The sequence below is a fragment of the Felis catus genome, chromosome X (assembly GCF_018350175.1).
Source record: "Felis catus isolate Fca126 chromosome X, F.catus_Fca126_mat1.0, whole genome shotgun sequence".
NCBI lineage: Eukaryota > Metazoa > Chordata > Mammalia > Carnivora > Felidae > Felis > Felis catus.
In genome coordinates, this window is record NC_058386.1 from 125,239,005 (window position 1) to 125,258,775 (window position 19,771).

The following is a 19,771-nucleotide window of genomic DNA, read 5'->3' on the forward strand; positions in this document are numbered from 1 at the left end:
ATGTCTCAGAGCTCATTAGGCTGGCGAGAGCACAGGGGGGCAGGGGACACATCCAGCGCTTCACGCCCAGCCCACTGGCTCTCCTGTACACACCCTCAGGTAGAGACCCCCAGTTCTGTCCCTCCACTGAGGCCCAGAGAAGGGGCAAGGACTTGCCCAAGGACACATGGTAAGATACAGGCCCAAGGGGTTGAGCTCTAAGTAGCAGAAGCCCGTTCTTGGGATTGGGACATGAAGTGAGCAAAACAGGAAAGTCCTTGACACCCTCCTTGGGGCAGGGCCCTGGCACTGGGGCAGCGACGCATCTTGGCCCGTCGTGTGCCCACAGCGGCCACGGCCCCCGCGCGAGTACGGGGACTGCTGACCCCCGGTTGCGGTGGTGTGTGCGAGCGCTCATGTGCGCAGGTGGCATCTATTCCACGTAGTAGCACCCGGACGAAGTGCTTCTCGCCTAGCTGGGACAGGACCCGTTCTGGGTGGAGGGGAGGAGGGGCGGAAACAGGTGAAGGAGCCCCAGAACGCGCCCCCATCCCGCGCTCCACCCATGCCAGAATGCAGCGCTGGCGGGCGCATCTCGGGCCTGCCCAGCGGCTCTCTGGTGGGCACCCGGGGATATGGACCCCTCGCCAGGCTGACGCCCCGAGAGCATGTTCCGGGAGGGGCGGGAGGTGGGCAGGGTTGGGTCTAGGATGGGGGCACTGGCTCTCGGGTCCCCAGGATCCCCACCTGTGCCAGCGCCCCCTCGGGGGCGGGGGAAGGAGCAGGTGACGTCACGCGCAGTCCCGGGGTGCCCGCGGCGGTGGCCACAGCCTGGCCGCGTGACCCGCGCGCGCCAATGGCCCGGCGGTCTCCGGGGCGACGCGGAGGGTCCGCGCTCCGCCGCCACTGCGCCCCCGCCCCGAGTCCGCACTGCAGAGAGTGGTGGCGAGCAGGCGCCGGCGCGCTAGCCCACGTGCCGCGCTGAGAGAGGGACAGGGAGAGGAAGAAGGAGAGGGAGTGAGAGGCAGCCAGGAAAAGAGGGGCGCACGACCCCGCTGCCGCTCGGCGCAGCCCCTGCGCCCCACCTGCTGGGACCTCGACGAGGAAGGACCCCGACCCAGAGGAGGGTAGGTGCCAGAACCGGGGAGGGTGCGCTCAGCCCTCCGGGAGACCCGCCCGCCTGCCGCCTGCCCTCCGCCCGCCCCAGTAGGACTGCGGCAGCCCGCGGGGGCGAGAGGGACGCGGTGGGGAGGGGGCCGTGGCCCCGGCGGGCGGGTGGAAGGCGGGGCAGGGGTCTAGCCTGGGCTGCAAAGGCACCGCCCCGGGGGAGGAGGGTCACCTGGGGGGTGGGCGCGGCGGGGCGGAGGGGGGGGGCGCTTAACTTCGCTCTCACCTCGTTTGTATTCACAGGCTGTGGAGACCTGGGCGGTTCTCTCTGAGTCCTAGGCTCCCTCACTAATTCACCCCCCCCGCCCCCTCCACCCTGCCCAGTGTCACCCTGGTCCGCGCCGGGAACCGTTTCCTACGGCTGATATTAACCCCGCGCCGGCGGAAATTGCACGCGATGGCGGTGACGATGCTGCGGGACTGGTGCAGGTGGATGGGCATCAGCGCTCGAAGGGGTCTGCTCATTCTGGGCATCCCGGAGGACTGTGATGAAGCCGAACTCCAAGAGTCTCTGGAGGCCGCCCTGTGGCCCATGGGTCACTTCACCGTGCTGGGCAAAGTGTTTCGAGAGGAGGATAATGCCACTGCAGCCCTGGTCGAGCTTGACCGGGAAGTTAACTATGCTTTGGTCCCCAGGGAAATCCCGGGCACCGGGGGTCCCTGGAACGTAGTCTTTGTGCCCCGTTGCTCAGGCGAGGAGTTTCTCAGTCGCGTGTTCCACTTCCTGGAGCAACAGGGGCAGACGGTGGAGAGTGTGGCTGGGGCCCTGGGGCTGGGACTGCGCCGGGTGTGCTGGCTCAGATCGGTCAGTCAGGCAGTCCAGCCCTGGGTGGAGACCATGCGGTACCAGCGCCTGGGCGTGTTTTCTGGGAGGGATCAGCCCGCCCTGGGGGAGGAGTCCTTTGAGGCCTGGCTAGACCACACCACAGACATGCTACATGTATGGCAGGGGGTCTCAGAAAGGGAGAAGAGGAGGCGGCTGATGGAAGGCCTTCGAGGGACGGCCCTGCAGCTCGTGCACGGGCTCCTGGCAGAGAACCCTGCCAGGACGGCTCAGGACTGCCTGGCGGCCCTGATCCAGGTGTTTGGAGACAACGAGTCGCAGGCAACCATCCGGGTGAAGTGTTTGACAGCTCAGCAAGAGTCAGGCGAGCGGCTCTCTGCTTTCGTGTTGCGGCTGGAAGTTTTGCTGCAGAAAGCCATTGAGAAGGGGGCCCTGGCCAGAGCCTCAGCTGACCATGTACGCCTGAGGCAGGTGCTCGCCAGGGCCAACCTTATTGAGCCGCTGGATGAAGCGCTGAGGAAGTTGAGAATGGTTGGGAGGTCTCCAAGTTTCCTAGAGATGCTGGGGCTTGTTCGGGAGTCTGAGGCCTGGGAGGCCAGTCTAGCCAGGAACGAGAGAGCCCAGGCAGAGGAAGGGGCTGGTGCCCGGGCCAATGCCCAGGCTGATGCCAGAGTCGGTGCTAAGGCGGAGGATGACAAGGTGGAGGAGAAGGAGCAGGAAGAGCGGGAGTCTGAGGGGGAGGACAGTGACGATCATGACGCTGTCCTTGCGGGCCTAGGTCAGGCAAGACCCTCAGAGGCCCCTGGGGGCCCTACCCCTGCCCAGATGGGCAGCGCTTCCAGGGAAGGCCCGGGAGGTCCTGGCTGTGAGCCAGAGGGCCTCGCCCAGGCAGGAGACCAGGAGACTGGGGAGCCCCTGGAGGAGGGGCTCAAGCCCATCCCAGAGGAGTTGGGAAATGAGGACGGGGCTGGGGAGATGAGCCCCGCCAAGTCCTCCTCGGGCAGATAGGCTCAGAAGGCCCAGAGGCCCCCTCTCCTCTCAGACAGCAGAGCTCTGGAGGCAGGGGGAGGCCACTCCAGGGAAGCAGCCTCACCCCACATGTGGAGCAGGGCCAAGGGAAGGACCCACCCAGCCCAAGCCAAACCCCCGGGCACTCCACCACCCCCACGGGGACCTGATCACCACCATCAGCCCTTCCAACGGACCAGGATGACCATACTTGATGCAGAATGGGGCAGGGAGAGGTGCCCCCTCCCATGGCAGCTCCACCCCAGCCCCAGCCCCAGCCCCAGCCCGAAACCCTGCCAGTCCAGGCAGCCAGCCTGGGAAGCACCCCTGAGTGGCTGGCCCTAGCCTAGGTGAGGGGCACCTGAAAATGTCTGCCACCCACACTGGCCTGGGAGATGTTAGGAGCCGTCTCAAGGGTGCCGGCCCCTTGGGCCGCCCAAGAGGGGGACCCTCATTCACTGACCCCTGGAGCACGTCGCTCCATGCTCTGGGAAGCCCACTTGTGTCTCTGTAGGCCCCTTAGTGACCCCCGTGTCAAGTGGCACCACCCCTCCCCCGCTCCCACTACACGCACACTAGTTACCATTCTCATGCAGAGCCCTGAGGTGTGCAGGAGCCCGCGGCCGGTGTCCTGGCCTAACGCAGCAGCCACCTCTCAGCCCGGGTGTGTGGCACGAGCTTCAGTGCGAGCCCAGGCTCTGCTTGCTGTCGTCTGGTGTCGTGAGCTCAGCCTCTGCTTCCTCGGTGTAGATTTAGGCCAACTGCTGCTTGTTCTTGTGGAGATGTATGTGTGTTCTTATCTGAGCAGCCACCCCCACCCCACCCCAGAGACCTCTCGAGCCCAGTCCCAGGAGATGGCGGGAAGGACAGAAGAGAGCATGGCTGGTGCTCACCCCGTGACCTCAGGAAGAAGGAACTGGACCAAGGACAGAGGTGGCCTGTGGGAGTCTCCACGGAAACCGTGCTCTGATGTGCCACTCTCTTGTTACTTGTGACTCAGTTTCTTCGGCTTGTCCCAGTGCCCCGTGCTGCGTTTTCCAGCATCCTGTGACTGTCCTGTGCAGGCCATAGGGCAGGACCAGGCCCCAGCATGTCGGCCAGAGTGGAGAGTGCCCTGGAGTGAGGGGCCATGGCCAGCATCCGCATCCATCATCCTGGCCAAGGGCCGATCGTGGGGCCCTCAGGAAGGGAGACTATGGCAGGAGGGCCACGGTGTTGGGGGAAACAGAGGCACCTCATTTGGGACCCCAAGAGGAGGGGGTCCGTGACCTATGGGCTGTAGTGGCCGTCAGACGTTCCTCTCTGTGTTGTCATTCCCTCTCTTCAATGGTTTCAGTAAATGTTTCTCTTCAATAAATTTCATTGAATGTTTCAGCCGAGTCTTGCCTCTGCTGTGGGCAATTGAGGGAAGGGTCTACTGGGGTTGGGAGAGGGAGCCAGAGAAAAGATTCTTGTTCAGCACCCATGGGAGGCTTCTCCAGTGACAGGGTAGGGTAGGCACTTTGACAGGAAAAATAGAATGTGTTGAGGGCCATTGTTCTATTTTATAGGTGAATTATAAAGTTTTGGGGTTCCACTGGTCCTCATCTTGGGTTGGTCCTGTCACCTTTGATTTTTGAAATGTGTGAGGGTTTTCATAGTTTTCTCCTTTACTAGGGGGAAGTGTACACTGGCATCCAGCTGCTGGGATTGAATATTGTTTCAGGTGCGTGATGCATGGAGTGGGGCCATGCAACAAAGAACTGTCTTGTCCCAAAGGGTTATAACATCCTTGGTGAGAAAGCCAAATTAGACTGATGGGGTTTTAATTTTTTTTTTTTATTTTCAGTTTTTGTTTCAATTCTAGTTAATTAACATACAGTGTTATGTTTGTTTCAGGTGTACAGTATAGTGATTCAACACTTCCATACATCACCCGATGCTCATCAGAAGGGCCCTCCTTAGTCCCCATCATCTATTTGACTCATCACCAACCCACCTCCCCTCTGGTAACCATCAGTTTGTTCTCTATAAATAAGAGTTTGTTTCTTGGTTTCTCATGGAATACTACTCGGCAATCAAAAAGAACGCAATCTTGCCATTTGCAGCAATGTGGATGGAACTAGAATGGATTATGCTAATCAAAATAAATCAGGCAGAGAAAGACAAAAGTCATAGGATTTATCTCATATGTGGAGTTTAAGAAACACAACAGATGAACATAGGGGAAGGGAAGGAAAATAAGATAAGACCAGGGTGGCAACAATGGTATGGTACTGGGGTATGTTCAGGGTTGCATCCAAGATAGGCTGTGTGACTGGAACTTAGCACAAGCTGTGGCTGGCTGAAGCACCTAGAAACCTCAGGGAGTCCCAGGAATAATTAGGTTCAACTTTGAAGGGAGGGGAATGGACATCCGGTAGTACCTGAGGCTCCAGAATCTGTGGAAGGGCTGCATGGCTCAGGGCATCCACAGGCTCAGAGAGTTCATGTGTGTAATCCCAGAACCAAACAGTCACGGAATGGCCTGGTCATGATGTTGGGTGCCCATACGAGGAGCTGCATGCTGGAGTCTGTGGTGAGGGGCTATCCCATGCATTTGTGATCAGTAACCATAAGAGACTATTAAGTACAGAGAACAAACCCAAGGCTGATGAAGGGTAGGTGGATGGGGTTTGGGCTAAATGGGTGATGGTCATTAAGGAGGGCACTTGCTGGGATGAGTACTTGGTGTTATATGGAAGTGATGAATCACTGGGTTCTACTCCTGAAACCAAAACTACACGGTATATTAACTAACATGAATTTAAATAAATAAAATTTAAAAAAGAGTCTGCTTCTCGATTTCTCTATCTCTTATTTTTCCCCTTTGTTCATTTTGTTTCTTAAATTCTATATATGTATGAAATTATATGGTGTTTGTCTTTTCTGACAGACTTATTTCACTTAAAATAATACTCTCTAGCTAGAACCATGTTGTTGCAAATGGCAAGATTTCATCCTTTTTATGGTTGAATATTATTCCAGGATGTATGGATGTGCATGTGTGTGTGTGTGTGTGTGTGTGTGTGTGCGTGTGTGTGTGCATGTGTGTATATGAGAAGCTTCGTAGCTGGTGTGAGGGAGACAAGAGAGAGGAGGGTTATTGTGTAGGATGACTTTCACTATCAGTAATGGAATCACTGCTACCTATTTACTCAGTGGAACCTTTTCCTGCTTGGGGGCCACTGTATATGCTTGCACGGATGTTGACTACAGTACAGCATTAATAAACTCTGGTCATATGCTGTATTTAATGTAACTGGCAATAAGGCAGCAAAGGAAAGGGTCTCTATCTGCAGGCAGCCTGACCTAGAAGGAAGCAAAGCATTCCTAAGCTTACCCTTGTGTGCAAAAGCAAAGGACTGTCCATAGATGCTTTGAAGTGATTAAAAAAAAAAAACACTAGTACCAGGTGTGGGCACCTTCCAACGTTCTGAAAAATCACTGATTTCTGCCAAACCCTGTGGCCCACCCCAATCCCACAATCCCACAGCGAGAGAGAGAGAGAGAGAGAGAGAGAGAGAGAGAGCGCACCATTGGCTTACAGGTTTTGGGGGAGGGTGGGCACAAATATCACTCTCTCTGCAAACTACTTAGATAGTTTGATGTATCGTGGTCTAGAGCTGTCTAGGGCTAGTCATGGTCTAGGGCATGGATGCCCTAGGGATGAAGGGTAGGACAGGGTGGGTTCCACATCCTTCGTGCCTTGTGCAGCAGGAGGAAATTCTTGGAAGGCCACCACAGTATTTCCATGTTTCAGACATTCCTGCTGTATATAAGATACCACACAGGTCTAGAGCCTAGAGATTTTCTGTCGCTTAGTAACTTTTTAAATTATTGTTCCATAATGAGATTGTCACACTTAGAATACCTGAAATTAAAACCAATATGGGTTTTTTTGTTTGTTTAAAAACCCTATCAGTCTAAGAAGATGTGATGTGTGTGTGTGTGTGTGTGTGTGTGTGTGTGTGTGTGTGTGTATCAAAACCTGGATTGCAAGTAATTCGTTCTTCAGGCGTTCCACCAGACAAGCAAACATTTCTAATAAATTTCTAATAAAATTTCTAATAAATTTTAACTTGATAAATGAGCTATGTCTGGCAATACTAGTATGTGACACCGAACGCCAAACGATCATAAATCAGCCATAACCCTCTCTCTCTCTCTCTCTCTCTCTCGCTGTGGGATTGTGGGATTGGGGTGGGCCACAGGGTTTGGCAGAAATCAGTGATTTTTCAGAACGTTGGAAGGTGCCCACACCTGGTACTAGTGTTTTTTTTTTTTTTTTTAATCACTTCAAAGCATCTATGGACAGTCCTTTGCTTTTGCACACAAGGGTAAGCTTAGGAATGCTTTGCTTCCTTCTAGGTCAGGCTGCCTGCAGATAGAGACCCTTTCCTTTGCTGCCTTATTGCCAGTTACATTAAATACAGCATATGACCAGAGTTTATTAATGCTGTACTGTAGTCAACATCCGTGCAAGCATATACAGTGGCCCCCAAGCAGGAAAAGGTTCCACTGAGTAAATAGGTAGCAGTGATTCCATTACTGATAGTGAAAGTCATCCTACACAATAACCCTCCTCTCTCTTGTCTCCCTCACACCAGCTACGAAGCTTCTCATATACACACATGCACACACACACGCACACACACACACACACACACACACACACATGCACATCCATACATCCTGGAATAATATTCAACCATAAAAAGGATGAAATCTTGCCATTTGCAACAACATGGTTCTAGCTAGAGAGTATTATTTTAAGTGAAATAAGTCTGTCAGAAAAGACAAACACCATATAATTTCATACATATATAGAATTTAAGAAACAAAATGAACAAAGGGGAAAAATAAGAGATAGAGAAATCGAGAAGCAGACTCTTTTTTAAATTTTATTTATTTAAATTCATGTTAGTTAATATACCGTGTAGTTTTGGTTTCAGGAGTAGAACCCAGTGATTCATCACTTCCATATAACACCAAGTACTCATCCCAGCAAGTGCCCTCCTTAATGACCATCACCCATTTAGCCCAAACCCCATCCACCTACCCTTCATCAGCCTTGGGTTTGTTCTCTGTACTTAATAGTCTCTTATGGTTACTGATCACAAATGCATGGGATAGCCCCTCACCACAGACTCCAGCATGCAGCTCCTCGTATGGGCACCCAACATCATGACCAGGCCATTCCGTGACTGTTTGGTTCTGGGATTACACACATGAACTCTCTGAGCCTGTGGATGCCCTGAGCCATGCAGCCCTTCCACAGATTCTGGAGCCTCAGGTACTACCGGATGTCCATTCCCCTCCCTTCAAAGTTGAACCTAATTATTCCTGGGACTCCCTGAGGTTTCTAGGTGCTTCAGCCAGCCACAGCTTGTGCTAAGTTCCAGTCACACAGCCTATCTTGGATGCAACCCTGAACATACCCCAGTACCATACCATTGTTGCCACCCTGGTCTTATCTTATTTTCCTTCCCTTCCCCTATGTTCATCTGTTGTGTTTCTTAAACTCCACATATGAGATAAATCCTATGACTTTTGTCTTTCTCTGCCTGATTTATTTTGATTAGCATAATCCATTCTAGTTCCATCCACATTGCTGCAAATGGCAAGATTGCGTTCTTTTTGATTGCCGAGTAGTATTCCATGAGAAACCAAGAAACAAACTCTTATTTATAGAGAACAAACTGATGGTTACCAGAGGGGAGGTGGGTTGGTGATGAGTCAAATAGATGATGGGGACTAAGGAGGGCCCTTCTGATGAGCATCGGGTGATGTATGGAAGTGTTGAATCACTATACTGTACACCTGAAACAAACATAACACTGTATGTTAATTAACTAGAATTGAAACAAAAACTGAAAATAAAAAAAAAAATTAAAACCCCATCAGTCTAATTTGGCTTTCTCACCAAGGATGTTATAACCCTTTGGGACAAGACAGTTCTTTGTTGCATGGCCCCACTCCATGCATCACGCACCTGAAACAATATTCAATCCCAGCAGCTGGATGCCAGTGTACACTTCCCCCTAGTAAAGGAGAAAACTATGAAAACCCTCACACATTTCAAAAATCAAAGGTGACAGGACCAACCCAAGATGAGGACCAGTGGAACCCCAAAACTTTATAATTCACCTATAAAATAGAACAATGGCCCTCAACACATTCTATTTTTCCTGTCAAAGTGCCTACCCTACCCTGTCACTGGAGAAGCCTCCCATGGGTGCTGAACAAGAATCTTTTCTCTGGCTCCCTCTCCCAACCCCAGTAGACCCTTCCCTCAATTGCCCACAGCAGAGGCAAGACTCGGCTGAAACATTCAATGAAATTTATTGAAGAGAAACATTTACTGAAACCATTGAAGAGAGGGAATGACAACACAGAGAGGAACGTCTGACGGCCACTACAGCCCATAGGTCACGGACCCCCTCCTCTTGGGGTCCCAAATGAGGTGCCTCTGTTTCCCCCAACACCGTGGCCCTCCTGCCATAGTCTCCCTTCCTGAGGGCCCCACGATCGGCCCTTGGCCAGGATGATGGATGCGGATGCTGGCCATGGCCCCTCACTCCAGGGCACTCTCCACTCTGGCCGACATGCTGGGGCCTGGTCCTGCCCTATGGCCTGCACAGGACAGTCACAGGATGCTGGAAAACGCAGCACGGGGCACTGGGACAAGCCGAAGAAACTGAGTCACAAGTAACAAGAGAGTGGCACATCAGAGCACGGTTTCCGTGGAGACTCCCACAGGCCACCTCTGTCCTTGGTCCAGTTCCTTCTTCCTGAGGTCACGGGGTGAGCACCAGCCATGCTCTCTTCTGTCCTTCCCGCCATCTCCTGGGACTGGGCTCGAGAGGTCTCTGGGGTGGGGTGGGGGTGGCTGCTCAGATAAGAACACACATACATCTCCACAAGAACAAGCAGCAGTTGGCCTAAATCTACACCGAGGAAGCAGAGGCTGAGCTCACGACACCAGACGACAGCAAGCAGAGCCTGGGCTCGCACTGAAGCTCGTGCCACACACCCGGGCTGAGAGGTGGCTGCTGCGTTAGGCCAGGACACCGGCCGCGGGCTCCTGCACACCTCAGGGCTCTGCATGAGAATGGTAACTAGTGTGCGTGTAGTGGGAGCGGGGGAGGGGTGGTGCCACTTGACACGGGGGTCACTAAGGGGCCTACAGAGACACAAGTGGGCTTCCCAGAGCATGGAGCGACGTGCTCCAGGGGTCAGTGAATGAGGGTCCCCCTCTTGGGCGGCCCAAGGGGCCGGCACCCTTGAGACGGCTCCTAACATCTCCCAGGCCAGTGTGGGTGGCAGACATTTTCAGGTGCCCCTCACCTAGGCTAGGGCCAGCCACTCAGGGGTGCTTCCCAGGCTGGCTGCCTGGACTGGCAGGGTTTCGGGCTGGGGCTGGGGCTGGGGCTGGGGTGGAGCTGCCATGGGAGGGGGCACCTCTCCCTGCCCCATTCTGCATCAAGTATGGTCATCCTGGTCCGTTGGAAGGGCTGATGGTGGTGATCAGGTCCCCGTGGGGGTGGTGGAGTGCCCGGGGGTTTGGCTTGGGCTGGGTGGGTCCTTCCCTTGGCCCTGCTCCACATGTGGGGTGAGGCTGCTTCCCTGGAGTGGCCTCCCCCTGCCTCCAGAGCTCTGCTGTCTGAGAGGAGAGGGGGCCTCTGGGCCTTCTGAGCCTATCTGCCCGAGGAGGACTTGGCGGGGCTCATCTCCCCAGCCCCGTCCTCATTTCCCAACTCCTCTGGGATGGGCTTGAGCCCCTCCTCCAGGGGCTCCCCAGTCTCCTGGTCTCCTGCCTGGGCGAGGCCCTCTGGCTCACAGCCAGGACCTCCCGGGCCTTCCCTGGAAGCGCTGCCCATCTGGGCAGGGGTAGGGCCCCCAGGGGCCTCTGAGGGTCTTGCCTGACCTAGGCCCGCAAGGACAGCGTCATGATCGTCACTGTCCTCCCCCTCAGACTCCCGCTCTTCCTGCTCCTTCTCCTCCACCTTGTCATCCTCCGCCTTAGCACCGACTCTGGCATCAGCCTGGGCATTGGCCCGGGCACCAGCCCCTTCCTCTGCCTGGGCTCTCTCGTTCCTGGCTAGACTGGCCTCCCAGGCCTCAGACTCCCGAACAAGCCCCAGCATCTCTAGGAAACTTGGAGACCTCCCAACCATTCTCAACTTCCTCAGCGCTTCATCCAGCGGCTCAATAAGGTTGGCCCTGGCGAGCACCTGCCTCAGGCGTACATGGTCAGCTGAGGCTCTGGCCAGGGCCCCCTTCTCAATGGCTTTCTGCAGCAAAACTTCCAGCCGCAACACGAAAGCAGAGAGCCGCTCGCCTGACTCTTGCTGAGCTGTCAAACACTTCACCCGGATGGTTGCCTGCGACTCGTTGTCTCCAAACACCTGGATCAGGGCCGCCAGGCAGTCCTGAGCCGTCCTGGCAGGGTTCTCTGCCAGGAGCCCGTGCACGAGCTGCAGGGCCGTCCCTCGAAGGCCTTCCATCAGCCGCCTCCTCTTCTCCCTTTCTGAGACCCCCTGCCATACATGTAGCATGTCTGTGGTGTGGTCTAGCCAGGCCTCAAAGGACTCCTCCCCCAGGGCGGGCTGATCCCTCCCAGAAAACACGCCCAGGCGCTGGTACCGCATGGTCTCCACCCAGGGCTGGACTGCCTGACTGACCGATCTGAGCCAGCACACCCGGCGCAGTCCCAGCCCCAGGGCCCCAGCCACACTCTCCACCGTCTGCCCCTGTTGCTCCAGGAAGTGGAACACGCGACTGAGAAACTCCTCGCCTGAGCAACGGGGCACAAAGACTACGTTCCAGGGACCCCCGGTGCCCGGGATTTCCCTGGGGACCAAAGCATAGTTAACTTCCCGGTCAAGCTCGACCAGGGCTGCAGTGGCATTATCCTCCTCTCGAAACACTTTGCCCAGCACGGTGAAGTGACCCATGGGCCACAGGGCGGCCTCCAGAGACTCTTGGAGTTCGGCTTCATCACAGTCCTCCGGGATGCCCAGAATGAGCAGACCCCTTCGAGCGCTGATGCCCATCCACCTGCACCAGTCCCGCAGCATCGTCACCGCCATCGCGTGCAATTTCCGCCGGCGCGGGGTTAATATCAGCCGTAGGAAACGGTTCCCGGCGCGGACCAGGGTGACACTGGGCAGGGTGGAGGGGGCGGGGGGGGTGAATTAGTGAGGGAGCCTAGGACTCAGAGAGAACCGCCCAGGTCTCCACAGCCTGTGAATACAAACGAGGTGAGAGCGAAGTTAAGCGCCCCCCCCCTCCGCCCCGCCGCGCCCACCCCCCAGGTGACCCTCCTCCCCCGGGGCGGTGCCTTTGCAGCCCAGGCTAGACCCCTGCCCCGCCTTCCACCCGCCCGCCGGGGCCACGGCCCCCTCCCCACCGCGTCCCTCTCGCCCCCGCGGGCTGCCGCAGTCCTACTGGGGCGGGCGGAGGGCAGGCGGCAGGCGGGCGGGTCTCCCGGAGGGCTGAGCGCACCCTCCCCGGTTCTGGCACCTACCCTCCTCTGGGTCGGGGTCCTTCCTCGTCGAGGTCCCAGCAGGTGGGGCGCAGGGGCTGCGCCGAGCGGCAGCGGGGTCGTGCGCCCCTCTTTTCCTGGCTGCCTCTCACTCCCTCTCCTTCTTCCTCTCCCTGTCCCTCTCTCAGCGCGGCACGTGGGCTAGCGCGCCGGCGCCTGCTCGCCACCACTCTCTGCAGTGCGGACTCGGGGCGGGGGCGCAGTGGCGGCGGAGCGCGGACCCTCCGCGTCGCCCCGGAGACCGCCGGGCCATTGGCGCGCGCGGGTCACGCGGCCAGGCTGTGGCCACCGCCGCGGGCACCCCGGGACTGCGCGTGACGTCACCTGCTCCTTCCCCCGCCCCCGAGGGGGCGCTGGCACAGGTGGGGATCCTGGGGACCCGAGAGCCAGTGCCCCCATCCTAGACCCAACCCTGCCCACCTCCCGCCCCTCCCGGAACATGCTCTCGGGGCGTCAGCCTGGCGAGGGGTCCATATCCCCGGGTGCCCACCAGAGAGCCGCTGGGCAGGCCCGAGATGCGCCCGCCAGCGCTGCATTCTGGCATGGGTGGAGCGCGGGATGGGGGCGCGTTCTGGGGCTCCTTCACCTGTTTCCGCCCCTCCTCCCCTCCACCCAGAACGGGTCCTGTCCCAGCTAGGCGAGAAGCACTTCGTCCGGGTGCTACTACGTGGAATAGATGCCACCTGCGCACATGAGCGCTCGCACACACCACCGCAACCGGGGGTCAGCAGTCCCCGTACTCGCGCGGGGGCCGTGGCCGCTGTGGGCACACGACGGGCCAAGATGCGTCGCTGCCCCAGTGCCAGGGCCCTGCCCCAAGGAGGGTGTCAAGGACTTTCCTGTTTTGCTCACTTCATGTCCCAATCCCAAGAACGGGCTTCTGCTACTTAGAGCTCAACCCCTTGGGCCTGTATCTTACCATGTGTCCTTGGGCAAGTCCTTGCCCCTTCTCTGGGCCTCAGTGGAGGGACAGAACTGGGGGTCTCTACCTGAGGGTGTGTACAGGAGAGCCAGTGGGCTGGGCGTGAAGCGCTGGATGTGTCCCCTGCCCCCCTGTGCTCTCGCCAGCCTAATGAGCTCTGAGACATCTGCTCTCTTGGCCCCTGAGGGCAGCATGGGTGTTGTGCCTCCCCAGAGACCTCTGTCTGGCCCCGAGTCAGTCTTCTTCTACAGATCCTTCCCCTTTCCTTTGCTACCTAGGCTAGTCACTGTACCAAGGCAGTGCTGCCACAACTCAAAATGGAGTGCCAGCCCCTCTGGGTCTCGCCACCTTGCACCCATCCTGTCATGGGAGTCTGGGGCCATGTGGACAGCCTCTCCACTGGTCAGATGGCAGACAGGTTCCCTTGGGGTCACACCTCCCGGTGTTGTTGGCTTCTCTTTCCTTGCCTGCCTGGCATCTGGCCAGACATCCTCTTCTGTGACTTGCCTTTCACACTCAAGCTATACTGGTCAAGGTTTTCCTGAGTGTCCAGCTCACTCATGCTCCTTGTTGAATCACAGCCCTGGTTTATTTGTCTATGACCCTGTGGATGGGCGTTCACACTGTTCCCAGTCTTTGTTACAGACACTGCTGCCACCAGCACCCCACGCATGCCTGTCTTAGCCGCTGTCGGCCTGACAGGCTCTGGAACGTACGCCAAGAAGTGGTTTTTCCGGGACTTGGGCTGTGCCCATCAAAGCTATGGCCAGGTGTTGCTAATCTGTTATCTCCCATGAGTGGCTGAACCTGTGTTCACTCCCACCGGCAGCATAGGTGTGGTCCTGTGTGCCCCCACAGCCTGAGCAGCCTTTGGTCTTGTCCAGCCTTGACCACTTGCCCACTCCCATGGGGAGAAGTGCTACCTCATTACTGTGTGCCTTGCATTTCCCTGGTCGGCAGTGAGGTTGGGCATCCTTGCACAAGTGTGTTGGCCATTCCCAGTTCCTCTTCTGTGAATCTCCTTTGCTCATATCCTCCCCACTGCTGAGAAGCCTCATTGGCCTGTTACTGGGAGAAAGTTCCTAGCATCAAGGGCAAAGGCACTCTCATTTTTTTTCTACACTCACCCATCGCCCAGAAACAGGCCACATTGGAGTTGGTCTCATAGTGGGAGCTTGACTGGCCCATATGGTCTTACTCTCCCGACTTTCCTGTCTCTCAGGTGGTAAATGCTGGGTAAATGAAGAAGCACGAGTGTTCTGTCACAAACCAGCTTTCCCAGTCGGCCTCGTGTGTGGACCCCCTCCCCTTCTCCCCACTGAGGGCCAAGACAGCCTCTCCTAATACAGGTGAACTGCTGCTCTAAACACCCACAGTGAGAATTTCTGTCCACCAAACCTTGGTGTTAGCCCTGCCATGGCTCGCACCCCACATTGTCCTCTTTCTTGGTTTCTGCCATGATTTATCTGGGGTCCTTCCTCAGAGAGGGTGCTCCCGTGGGAACATACATGGGTCCCGTGTCCCCAGCCAGCCAGCTGGCCTGCAGACCGACTGTCAATTCCTTCCCTCTGTTTTCAGCCTCGTCTCTTCCTACTCTCCTTCCTTCCATACCTGCTGACTCCAAGTCCAGGACTGTCTGGCTCTACCTTGGGGTGCCCATTACTCCCTCCCCCCGCTAGGGCTGGACTGTGATGCCTTGACTACTTTTCCTTTGTCACCTTTCAGCCCTCATTTTGCTCCACCTCTCAGCACAGTTGACCCTCCTTCCTTCTCACAACCTTTTCCTTTCTCAGCTTCTGTAAGCCCCCACCTTTGGGCTAATCTCCTCCCTCCCTGCCTGCCCATCGTTGGAACTCCCTCCTCCTTCTCCTTTGCTTGAGTTCAGTGCGGTGGAGGTGGCCTCCCAGCCTCAGCCCCAGGACCTTTGGTGCCTCCAACGCCATTCTCGCCCAAAGTCCTCTCATCCGAGGGACCATCTGCCCGCTGATGGCTCCAAATGTTTTGTCTCTGGGTGGGACCCCCTTCCCTGAGCTCCTCATGTCCTCATCAAACTGCACGCTTGGATGCCCCATGGGAACTGCAGGATGAAGATGTCCAAACAGGAGCATTTCATCCTCCTCGACACACTTGCTTCTTCCCCGGGATTCCCCCAAGGGCTCCACCTTCCACCTGGTTGCTCCAGCAAAGATGCCAGGATTCTTTCTCCCCTCTCCTTTGTTCCTTACGCCCAATCTAACCCAATGTGGGATTTTATCCACTTTAATCGATGACTGCTGGCCCTCTCCACGTCTCCATGGTCTCCTGCTCTCCCAGCCTCCACTCTGGCCTCTCTTTCTACTTCACTCCCACCCACAGGGAAGCCAGGGCAAACTCTCTGCAACAGCACCAGACCATGCTCCTCCCCAGTGACAAGTCCTCCCTGTGGCTCCCCATCTCTTTAGACTAAGGAAACTCCAAAGTCCCTTCCCTGGCCAAAAGCCCCCTTTGCCCCACCCCCACCCCCCGGGAGCTGGCCTCCTCTTATGGTCTTCTTCTTCTCATACCACCCACCCCCAGCACCTCTCACCAAACTCCTGATTCGTTGGCCTTATCAGCTGGCCCCAGAGCACCATACCCAGCTCTTTCCCGTCTGTGGCCTCTGCCTTCCCGCCGCTTCTGTGTGGGACAACCCACCCCAAGAACTTCCTGTGGTGGTGGCCTCCTCTTCCTCCTCTTCCTCATTCAAGTCTCAGCAGAAATGCCTTCTCCTCCCAGAGGCCTCCTCTGCCCAGCCACCCACAACAAAAGTGGAACCTGGAATACTCTCCATTCATATTTAGCAGCATTGATTTATATGTCATCATATGATAGATAGAAAGCAGAGATTTGGGTCTCTGCTTTGGGGCATCAGGGTCTCCCTCCCCAGATGGCAAGCTCCCCAGGAGAAGGGGCCTTGCCCATGTTTCTCATCCCAGGGTCTCATCCCAGAGCCTGGCTCAGAGGAGGCCCTCAGTGCCTTGTTTTGAGCAAGCACCTGAATATGTCAGCCTGCTGCCATCTGCCACGGGCCTGGGACCTTTACCCTGAGGGCTGTGGAGGGCCCCGATGGGTTTGAAGTGAGAGGGTGGCAAGGATCAGACCTGCTGTGTGGTTAACTGGGCAGCAGGGAGGTAAGCCTGGAGCAGACAGGGTTTTCTGCAGTCGGCCAGACCAGACGGTGATGGGCTCGGTCTCTTCAGGCAGAGGGTTTAAAGAGAAAGGGGGAAGATACAGTCTCTAGGGAGGGAGAAGGCACAGGGAGGGCTCAAGCAGGGTCCCAGATTTTTCACTTGTGTGTGGGCTCAGAGGATGGGAGGGTCCTTCTCTGACATGGAGAATCACACCAACAGTTATCTTTCTTTTCCTCTCACCTTTTGTGAGAGAGGGTGTTGGGAAGTGGGGTGACGGGGGTGGGGATGAGTTCCTGTGGCCATGCTTGCATTTGAGAGGCCTGTGTGACACCCAGGTAGATATACACTCTTCCCTCTTCCTCCTACCCCCACTGCCACCCAGGCCCTGTGGGCAGCTGGGCTCCCTGGTAGAGGTAAAGGAATTGTAATTGTGCCACCTTCTTGGCCCAGCTCCCAGGGTCTTCCATCTTTTGGCTTGGTCCCCCTGATTTCCAGTACTGGGCCCTGCACAGAGCCAGCACCCAGTAGATGTTAACCACGTGGAGAAATAAGCACAGAAACACTTCACTTTGGGTGGTGCAGAGATGCTTCCATCAAGACTCACAGAGGGCCCGGGCCACTAGGTGACTGGACGCTCCCATAAGATACTTCCTCTAGTAGTAGCTGTTGGGAATAAAGTCCAAGGGATGGCCAGCCTAGCTGAGCACATAGAACATGGGCATGGCAGCAGAGGGAGATCTCGGTGCTTCCCTTCACTTGGCTGCTTCACTTGACCTCAGGTGTGTCCCTTAACTTCCACAGGTTGAGTGAGAGTGTTGTCTGCTCACAACCCAGGAAGAGCTTCTCTGCTTTGCACCACAAACACCAAGGGCCCAAGCCCTGCACAGCCAAACGGGCCCCTCCTGTCTCCTCCAGGGAGAGCCTGAAGTTCCCTCCTACCTTCTTACCAGGCAGTGCCCATCCACACTTCCTAAACTGTGGCTTCAGACCAGGCCCCAGCCAGCCGAAGACTTCTCTGGCTGCTCAACAGCCCTCTTCCTCCACCACCCCCTCTCCTCACACACCCGGCTCTTGCTCCTAGCCTCTGGGGGCTCCCTGCCCTGTCCCAAGCCTTCCACAGGCTCTTAGGCAGCCAGGCGGGCCCTCTCCTCCCTTTTTGAACCCGCCATCTCCTTGTTGGCTGCTCCTACATGGGGGACAGTACTTTCTCAGCTTCTTCCTGGCTGCCAGCCCCCTCTGTGTCCACCTGCCCACTGAAACCTCGAAAGTGCAGGTGGCTCCTTTTGGGTTCACACGGCGCATTGGAGCATCACCTCAACGTGGCACTCATGCTTCCCCGACTCAGGGTACTGCTGGGCTGGATAAGTGTCAGCATGTCCTCCTTCGGTCCTTCACAGACCCGGTTGCCTACGGCACACTCTGTAACTCATGGAAGTCCCTCTGGGGGATGCAAATGTGGGACTCGGGGTGTGGTCAGCCTTGAGTGGTTGCCAGCCTCTCTCTGCCTTGGGTCGGGGTTAGGATGGTTCTCATGTTGAGAATTGGTGATAGGCGTGTGAATTGTCAGAACAGCTTTAAATATCTGCATGCAGTCATTTTCAACAAATCATCCAGCTACCTTGAGACCCAGCCCTGGCTCTCCTACTTATTTACCTAGGAGAATGGAACATAAAGAAGGAGACTCACTCAACAATGTTCCCATCAGCTTTCATCATAATAGCCCCACACTGGAGCCAACCCAAATGCCCATCAGCAGGAGAAGGGATAAGGGGCTTGCTGTGAATCCCTACCCTGTGGCGATCCCACACAGCAGTAAAAACCAGTGGGCCCCTGACCCTCACAACCCCATAGGTGTGTCTCACAGACAATATGCCAAGTGAGAGAGGTTAGACGCCAGAGTGTGACGCCGTATGATTCCACTGATACAGAATGCAAGAGGAGGCAAAAAGGATCTGCGGCACAGGACATTCTGAGGGCGGTTGCCTCCAGGGAGGCAGGAGCAACTGGCGAGGCAGTCAGAGGTACCTCCTGGGAAGACAGAAATGGTCTGTAGCTTGACAAAGGGCTGGGTCAGTCACTGAGTGGATGCAATTTTCAAAATGCATCAAACTGTGTACACTTTGAGTAGAGGCAGCAGTAATAAAATGAACCATGTTCTTTAAGGCTCTGTTACAGAGCACCTGGTGCTATGGACTGAATTTTGTCTCCCCAGTGTTTGCATGAATGTATGTACGTATGTTTGTATGCCAGGGCCCTAAATCCCAATGACTGTATTGGGAGATAAGGCCTATAAGGAGGCAATTAAAGTTAAATGAGATCATAAGGCCCTGATCCGATAAGGAGTAGTGTCCTTCTGAGAAGAGATGCCAGGTAGTGCTCTGTCTGTCTCTGTCTCTGTCTCTCTCTGTCTCTCTCTCTCTCACACTGTCTCTCTTTCTCCCCTCTCCCCCATCTCCAAATGCACAAAGAAGAGGTCCTGTGAGCACACAAAGAGATGGAAGCCACCTACAGGTTGGGAAGAGAGCTCTCAGCAGAAACCAACCACATTGGCACCCTGATCTCAGACTTCCAGCCTCCAGAACTATGAGAAAATCAAGGTCTGTTGTTTAAGCTGCCCAGTCTGTGGTATTTCCTTACAGTGGCCTGAGATAAACTAAGACACCTGGGTTCCCTTGTGTTTGCCTGGGAAAGTCACACTTCCCTGGAGAACCCCTATTTCCTCATCTGTCAATCGGAGTCATCTGCCTGTCTCACTGGGAGGCTGTGAGAATCCCCTGAGAGAGTGTATGTGGTAGTGTTTTGGAAGATTCCAAGTTCTGGCATTCTCCTGAGGTGACATTGTGTTCCCTGCCATGGTGAGTACAGTGCCTCTGTAATGTGCAGGCTCCTCTCCCAGCCCTGCCTCCTCAGAGCCTAGCCATTGCCATTGCCACCTCCTAGGAACGAAGCCCTTGAAAGGAGCACAAGTCTCTCTCTCCTGACCTGCCACCTCTGTGCCTGGAATAAGGGTGCGTCCTGCCCTATAATGCCTTGACCCTGGTGACTGAGTCCACGTTCTCCCTCAGGAGCCAGACCAGCCCAATCCAGCCCAACAGGACCTCAGTGAGCCCTGAAGCCTTTGCTTACTTGTCTATGGCCCTCCTTCCTGGGCTGCCTCTCTCGTAACTAACCTCCAGCTTTCTCCAAATGCAAGT

The 19,771-nt window shown here is 56.0% G+C and overlaps 2 protein-coding genes across 4 annotated transcripts; one reads left to right on the forward strand and one right to left on the reverse strand.

The window, feature by feature from the left end:
- The first annotated feature begins 809 nt into the window (after window positions 1–809).
- LOC123383401 (paraneoplastic antigen-like protein 6B) lies at window positions 810–4,309 on the forward strand. 2 transcript variants are annotated; one of them, XM_045050947.1, is made up of 2 exons: window positions 810–1,106; window positions 1,390–4,309. In XM_045050947.1, exon 2 carries the CDS (start codon window positions 1,544–1,546, stop codon window positions 2,936–2,938), a length of 1,395 nt encoding a protein of 464 aa, XP_044906882.1. In that variant the 5' UTR covers window positions 810–1,106; window positions 1,390–1,543; the 3' UTR covers window positions 2,939–4,309. The 2 variants fall into 2 exon arrangements, with proteins under 2 accessions (XP_044906882.1, XP_044906883.1); XM_045050948.1 differs by having other exon boundaries at window positions 1,471–4,309.
- Window positions 4,310–9,285: 4,976 nt separating this feature from the next.
- Window positions 9,286–12,785, reverse strand: LOC105260267 (paraneoplastic antigen-like protein 6B). 2 transcript variants are annotated; one of them, XM_023249750.2, is made up of 2 exons: window positions 12,489–12,785; window positions 9,286–12,124 (listed from the first exon to the last, which is right to left on the reverse strand). In XM_023249750.2, the coding sequence occupies exon 2, from the start codon at window positions 12,049–12,051 to the stop codon at window positions 10,657–10,659; it is 1,395 nt and encodes a 464-aa protein (XP_023105518.2). In that variant the 5' UTR covers window positions 12,052–12,124; window positions 12,489–12,785; the 3' UTR covers window positions 9,286–10,656. The 2 variants fall into 2 exon arrangements, with proteins under 2 accessions (XP_023105518.2, XP_023105517.2); XM_023249749.2 differs by having other exon boundaries at window positions 9,286–12,205.
- Window positions 12,786–19,771: the final 6,986 nt, after the last annotated feature.